General features: G+C 43.6%; 1 protein-coding gene across 5 annotated transcripts in view; it reads right to left on the reverse strand.

Annotated features, from left to right (window-relative positions):
* The window catches only part of lars2 (leucyl-tRNA synthetase 2, mitochondrial), a 100,379-nt gene that overhangs the window by 4,184 nt on the left and 88,213 nt on the right, over positions 1 to 7,982 (reverse strand). For all 5 annotated transcript variants that reach the window (XM_068054390.1, XM_068054373.1, XM_068054368.1 and 2 more), the window contains one exon: positions 4,604 to 4,731. In XM_068054390.1, coding sequence (XP_067910491.1) covers positions 4,604 to 4,731 — 128 coding nt within the window. The remainder of the gene's footprint in view (positions 1 to 4,603; positions 4,732 to 7,982) is intronic.

Consider the following 7,982-nt stretch of genomic DNA (forward strand, 5'->3'; position numbering starts at 1 on the left):
CAAAAAACTCAATAAGGTTTGTGAGGCACGACCTACCCTTCACAAAACCGTGCTGACTATCGCTAATGAATTTATTCTTTTCAAGATGATTATAAATCCTATCTCTTATAACCTTTTCCAACATTTTACCCACAACCGAAGTAAGGCTCACAGGTCTATAATTACCAGGGCTGTCTCTACTCCCCTTCTTGAACAAGGGGACAACATTTTCTATCCTCCAGGCTTCCGGCACTATTCCTGTCGACAATGACGACATAAAGATCAAGGACAAAGGCTCTGCAATATCCTCCCTGGCTTCCCAGAGAATCCTAGGATAAATCCCATCTGGCCCAGGGGACTTAGCAATTTTGGAAAGTGTGAAAATAGATAACACCTCCTCCTTGTGAACCTCAATCCCATCTAGCCTAGTAGTCTGTATCTCAGTATTCTCCTCGACAACATTTTCTTTCTCTACTGTAAATACTGACGAAAAATATTCATTTAACGCTTCCCCTATCTCCTCTGATTCCACACACAACTTCCCACTACTATCCTTGATTGGCCCTAATCTAACTCTAGTCATTCTTTTATTCCTGATATACCTATAGAAAGCCTTAGGGTTTTCCTTGATCCTATCCGCCAATGACTTCTCGTGTCCTCTCCTCGCTCTTCGAGGCTCTCCCTTTAGATCCTTCCTGGCTAGCTTGCAACTCTCAAGCGCCCTAACTGAGCCTTCACGTCTCATCCTAACATAAGCCTTCTTCTTCCTCTTGACAAGCGCTTCAACTTCTTTAGTAAACCACGGCTCCCTCGCTCGACAACTTCCTCCCTGCCTGTCAGGTACATACTGATCAAGGACATGCAGCAGCTGCTCCTTGAATAAGCTCCACATTTCGATTGTGCCCATCCCCTGCAGTTTCCTTCCCCATCCTACGCATCCTAAATCTTGCCTAATCGCATCATAATTTCCTTTCCCCCAGCTATAATTCTTGCCCTACAGTATATACCTGTCCCTGCCCATCGCTAAGGTAAACCTAACCGAAATGTGATCACTATCACCAAAGTGCTCACCTACATCTAAATCTAACGCCTGGCCGGGTTCATTACCCAGTACCAAATCCAATGTGGCATCGCCCCTGGTTGGCCTGTCTACATACTGTGTCAGAAAACCCTCCTGCACACACTGGACAAAAACTGACCCATCTAAAGTACTCGAACTATAGTATTTCCAGTCAATATTTCGAAAGTTAAAGTCCCCCATAACAACTGCCCTGTTACTCTCGCTCCTGTCGAGAATCATCTTCGCTTTCCTTTCCTCTACATCTCTGGAACTATTCGGAGGTCTATAGAAAACTCCCAACAGGGTGACCTCTCCTCTCCTGTTTCTAACCTCGGCCCATACTACCTCAGTAGACGAGTCCTCAAACGTCCTTTCTGCCGCCGTAATACTCTCCTTGATTAACAATGTCACACCCCCCCCTCTTTTATCATCTTCTCTGTTCTTACTGAAACCTCTAAATCCCGGAACCTGCAACATCCATTCCTGTCCCTGCTCTACCCATGCCTCCGAAATGGCCACAACATCGAGATCCCAGGTACCAACCCATGCTGCAAGCTCACCCACCTTATTCCGGATGCTCCTGGCGTTGAAGTAGACACACTTTAAACCAAGTTCTTGCTTGCCAGTGCCCTCTTGCGTCCTTGTAACCTTATCCCTGACCTCACTACTCTCAACATCCTGTACACTGGAACTACAATTTAGGTTCCCATCCCCCTGCTGAATTAGTTTAAACCCCCCCGAAGAGGCTCTCTGTTACAATCTGGCGTATTCTGAATATTGGATGCTCACAGGAAACTGAATGGAGTTTCACACTGGATGCCTGTGGCCTTTCATTTTATTAATTTGTGCAGGTATATCCATTATATATAACATTTTGTACAAGGTGCGTGTTTCATTAAAGCCTTCCATGTGAACTTTACCTCGATGGCTAAATCCATTATATTGTTTCTAGTGCCAGTTACGTCCATCAGAACTACTGCAAAAGGAGTTTTTACTTTCAAGGGTATCACAGCTTGGCTGTCACAGATTCACCTAACTTAGTGATATATACAGGGAGTGCTATGCACTAATGGGAGTAAATGGTTTATATATATATATATTTTTTTTTTTTTGTCATGTATCTGCCTTGGGACATCAAAAATACGCAGCATTAAACAGTATTGAATTAATCTTAAGTAACGTTCGGTCCCTCTCTCCATGGCCCCAACAGCTCCTCAAAATAATTATTTTATTTAATGTTAATTATTTCCTTGGGCCAGCCCACGTGACCTGCAGCAGACATGACCATACTCTCAGAATGGCTTATTGGATATTGAGTGAAGTATTACTTGGATGCATATAAAGAGGGATTGAGATATTTACTGATTAATGCAAGTAGCAGCTTTGACTAGTGCTTCCCCTGTCGGTTTTGGCATCCTCAGGCTTCTGCTGACTCTCTTGTACTGCCACATGCTGACCAAATAAAGTGGTCTCTGATCCTCCTGCACTAAGATGATAAACTCCCAAAAGCCCAAGCCGCCAACAGCCAAGGGAATGGTCAGGGGTACTGAGAGCCCCACACCCTGTTGCTCTCCCAGAGCATGATCCAGGGCTGGAGCAGCAATAGGCAGAAAACCACATTCACTTGCCCCATTGAGAGAAAGTTTATGGACTGGGGAAGAGAATGGTATCTTCCTGCATTTCTCCCTCTCCTCTTCAGTTGAGATGATTCAGGCATGAGACAAGAAAGGATAGCCTACTATATACCCTGTCCTTGCAAACAAAATAGGTGTGAAAGTTGATTGAAGGTTTTCATGGGGAGAGCTGTAATGTTGAGTAAGATGACTTTACACCATGTGAATTTGCTCTGAAAAGAGAAGTTGTTTCTTTGAAAAGAGGAGTTCTTAGAAGGACTGGCAGGCCTCGATGTTTTGAGCAGTGTACGCTGCCTGTCGTCTGGAGAAGTAACTGGAACAGGTGGAAACAGTGGGTTTATGTGTGGTGGAGAAGGGCAATGTGAGCGGGATCTTACTGCTGATAGGTCATTACATGTTAGTTTATTGCAGCTATTGGGTGGCTAATTGTGTTCTGTGATACGTCAGTACATGCTATTGTTCTAGCAGCAGATTGGTCAGCTATTGTGTCTTGCAGTAAGTCGATACTTACTATTGTTCTGGTTAGGATATGTTGGCTGCAGAGCAGGAAGTGATGTGTTTCTTGAGTAGGGGTAGCCAGATATCCCTGATGTGCAGGCCACTGTTTTGGGGGACAGTGTACATAATGGATGGGATGAGTTTGGAATTGGACCATTCAATGTGATGGTTATTGAGTTGAGCATGCTTGACGATGGCTGACTTGTCCCATTCACTGTGTTTAAAGCGGGTTCGGTGTTCCTCGAGTCTACTGTGCAGGCTGTGGCCTGTTTCTCTGATGTAGATGAGTCCACAGTTGCATGGTATGCTGTAAATTTGTTGTGAGATGGTTTCTTGTCTTCGTGGGCATGAAGGATGGAGTGGAGCTTCTTGGATAGACATAGAGCTTCTAAGTCCACTGACAAGTATGCATTGTAGTCTGTGCAAGGGTGGAGCTGATGTATGGGAGGCTGACTCTTGTCTTGATTGAGGTAGGTGTTGCATTGCAAGTAACAAGTGGACATGTGTTGATCTTGTGGGAAGGAGTGTAAACTTGATGTGCACAGTTCTTGTTGTAGCTGTTTTGTATTGCTAATGGAGTAGGCTCTTCTGATGAGGGTATTGGAAACCGATTGAAGAGTGGAGGGATGATGAAAAGAATGATAGTTCAGGTATTTATCAGTATGCGTGCACATGCCGTTGAGACTTGGTAATGAGATCAAAATGGGTGCGTGGGGTGTGGGGGGGGGGGGGTGGGGTGTGGACGAAAATAGAGTCCAGCGACCTCTCTTCCCGGGAATCAGGGCCTCGTGGAGGGACGGCATCTACCTCACCTTTCACTCAGAGTCTCTACCACCTGGCAACCCACTGAGGTATCTTCCCTGTCCTTCACATAGCCCATCTACATCCTCCCCTCTCCCCCTGTCCATCTTCATCTTCTCTCATTGTCCTTCTCCTCACCCCAATCCAATCCTGGGTCGAATTAATCCTCCACCCTCATCTAAACCTGCTCGACCCAAATACTGCGACTTGGTCTGGATTACCCTCGTACAATACCACTGGAGATTAACTAATAATACATCAAGATTTTTTAAAAATTCATTCACAGGATGTGGGCACCGGCACGGGCAGCATTTATTGCCTATCCCTATATAATTTGCTACACCATTTCAGAGGGCAGTTAAGAGTAAACCTCATTGATTTGGGTCTGGAGTCAGATACTAAGTTGATATCAGGTTGGAACAGAGCACTACCTACTTTGGAGACACAGATTGGAGAACTACTTGGGAACTAAGTAAGTTGAAATATGTCAGACAGGCATAATGAGAACAGTGAAGAATGTAGCATGATGGAAAATGTACAATGGAAGAAATGCTACAGGAAGTAAGGGTTATACTTGAGATTTGTTTCCCACAGTTGTAACTTATCCTCTGTTTTCCACTTCTGCACTTACCCTGACAATCATCTGCACAGAGTCCGGCTGCTGCAGATACATTGGGTCCAGGCTCGGCCATTGTTGAAATAGTACATCCGTGCCCCACCGATACTGAATGGCAAGCTTATTCTGGACACTGGAGAGACCTGCAACAGACAGAAACACTTTCATTTGTACATCAATGGAAAGATTAAAGTGTGGCTTCCCAAAAGACTTGCAGCTGCTAGTGGTGGTGGAAGGAAACAATGTTCATTTGTCATAAGGGAGGGTTGCTTCAGATGCAGTTGTGCACGTTGGAAGATAATTCCCCTGCACCAGTTGGAAAACCACAGACCACTTTATGAGCACAGACTGGATTTTCAAGCTATAAGTCAATGCAGTATCACAGTATAGCTCTCTCAAAATCATACAAAAAAACCTGTTGCAACAGACTCAATGGTGTGGCTGTAATATTGATTTTGCTTTTGAGAGCGGCACTGTTTGCATAAATTACTCTAAAACAAAAGCAAATTAGCCAATATTCTTCATTGAAATAACTTACATAATCTTATTGAGTAACAGGAAGAACTGATATATTGGTGTTTGCATTCAAGCAAACTAAGCTTGATTGTGGCGCAAGCTGCAAATACTACAGTCACATCCATCATGAGTTACATGTTTGGATACTGATGGATGATCAGCTCTTGGACCTGGGCAGCTAAGCACATTTTTAAAATCAAAGGCTGATCATTAAAACCTCACTCTCCACATCCCCACAATCATATTTCTCTCTTCTCCATACTTTACCAAAACCATGGGAAAAAAATAATGATTTTATTGTTTAATGTAATGGCAGAATCAATGTAGCATGTCATACCCGGGCTTCAGGAAGGAACTGTGTATTTCCTTATCCTGTTAATGTTAGTCAAATTCTAAGTCTGCTCCAAACAACAACCAAAGGTTAAACTTCAATTTCATTGTTTGATGTACCAAAACTAGACACACAATTATAGTGATGACAAGGAGATACAAACATTTACTAATCCAAGGGTTATATTTATATATCCATGGAAAACATGAATCTGCAAACCAGATTCAATCAAATTTAGGAGATGGGGATGGGGGGGGTGGGGGGTGTAAAAAGAGGGAAGGCGACTTGATTGATTCAAGCAAGAACTTCTAACCACCGTTTGGAATTAGTGCAATTCTGTTTAAATTGGAAACAGTAAAAAAATGGAGAAGTGGCACCTTAAAAGGAAAATCATGTTCATCTGAATGGTTATGTAATGTCGCAGCTCATTTATATTAAGCAGCCATTTACTGAAATAGTACAGGTGTAACATGAAATTTGCACAAACAGCAGATTCTATTTTTAAATTTTGTTCATGGGATGTGGGCAAGGTAATATTTTAAAAAGGGAGGTAGAGAGAAAGCAGGGAATTATAGACCAGTCAGCCTGACGTCGGTAGTGGGGATAATTCTAGAGTCCATTATCAAAGATTTTATGGCAGAGCGCTTAGAGAACAGTGGTAGAATCGGGCAGAGTCAGCATGGATTTACGAAAGGGAAATCATGCTTGACAAATCTACTAGAATTCTTCGAGGATGCAACTAGTAGAGTTGATGAGGGGGAGCCAGTGGATGTGGTTTATTTGGACTTTCAGAAGGCTTTCAACAAAGTCCCACTTAAGAGATTAGCGTGTAAAATTAAAGCGCATGGGATTGGGGTAGTGTATTGCGATGGATAGAAAATTGGCTGGCAGACAGGAAACAAAGAGTAGGGATCAATGGGTCTTTTTCCAAATGGCAGGCAGTGACTAGTGGGGTACCCCAGGGATCGGTGCTAGGACCCCAGCTATTCACAATATATATTAATAATTTAGATGAGGGAACTAAATGTAATATCTCCAAATTTGCAGATGACACAAAACTGGGTGGGAGGGTGAGTTGTGAGGAGGATGCAGACAGGCTTCAGGGTGATTTGGACAAGTTGAGTGAGTGGGCTAATGCATGGCAGGTGCAGTATAATGTGGATAAATGTGAGGTTATCCACTTTGGTAGCAAAAACAGGAAGGCAGATTATCTGAACGGCTATAAACTGAGAGAGGGGAGTATGCAGCGAGACCTGGGTGTTCTCGTACACCAGTCGCTGAAGGTGCAACAGGCGGTAAAAAAGGCAAATGGTATGTTGGCCTTCATAGCGAGAGGATTCGAGTACAGGAGCAGGGATGTCTTGCTGCAATTATACAGGGCCTTGGTGAGGCCACACCTGGAATAGTGCACGCAGTTTTGGTTTCCTTATCTGAGGAAGAATGTTCTTGCTATAGAGGGAGCGCAGCGAAGGTTTACCAGACTGATTCCTGGGATGGCGGGTCTGACGTCTGAAGAGAGATTGAGTCGGTTAGGATTATATTCGCTGGAGTTCAGAAGAGCGAGGGGGGAATCTCATAGAAACCTATAAAATTCCAACAGGACTTGACAGGGTAGATGTAGGAAGGATGTTCCCGATGATGGGGGAGTCCAGAACCAGGGGTCATAGTCTAAGGATATGGGGTAAACCTTTCAGGACTGAGATGAGGAGAAATTTCTTCACCCAGAGAGTGGTGAGCCTGTGGAATTCGCTACCCCAGAAAGCTGTTGAGGCCAAAACACTATGTTTTCAAGGAGTTACATATAGCTCTTGGGTCTAAAGGGATCAAAAGGTATGGGGTGAAAGTGGGAACAGGTTACTGAGTTGGATGGTCAGCCATAATCATAATGAATGGCGGAGCAGGCTCGAAGGGCCGAATGGCCTACTCCTGCTCCTATTTTCTATGTTTCGATTGTCCACAGTGCGAGGTACGAGCCATATTGACCGGAATGGCTGGGAGTAGACAGGTCCATCCCATTAGAACATTAGTGAGCCACTAGGATTTTTACAGTGATTAGATAATCTTCATGATCAGATTTGAACTGCATTATGGTACGAGTCCAATACCATAACCATGAGGTTACAGGACAGGCCTGAATATTTATCCCCAGGAATTTTTACAAGTCTTCACAATCAGTTGGTTCTCCAAAGTTTTGGATACACTGGATGCCCCAGCCCTGCTGTGGTAGATAATTTCAAAGTTACCAAGCAGGCCAGCAAAGCAAATATTATAAATGTGTCAAAGAGGCAACTGGCCACATTCCTCAGGAAAGAAATGATCGAGTGCAGAGGTAGATAAAATGAGCAATAAAGGATAGCGTTGTTGATTGAAATGGGTCTGCTTCTGTTGCGAAGAATTGTGCTCTTAAAGCCAAATATAATGCATCTTTTGATACGTTGCTTAAACTTTATTATTTCTGAGCTTTATCTTCTCCTTCAAAACTCCCTGCAGAAGTTATTTGCAAAGCACAACAGGTCATTACAATTATACAAGAAACTGAATGATGGC

This window comes from Heterodontus francisci, chromosome 2 (assembly GCF_036365525.1).
Source record: "Heterodontus francisci isolate sHetFra1 chromosome 2, sHetFra1.hap1, whole genome shotgun sequence".
NCBI classification, from domain to species: Eukaryota; Metazoa; Chordata; class Chondrichthyes; order Heterodontiformes; family Heterodontidae; genus Heterodontus; species Heterodontus francisci.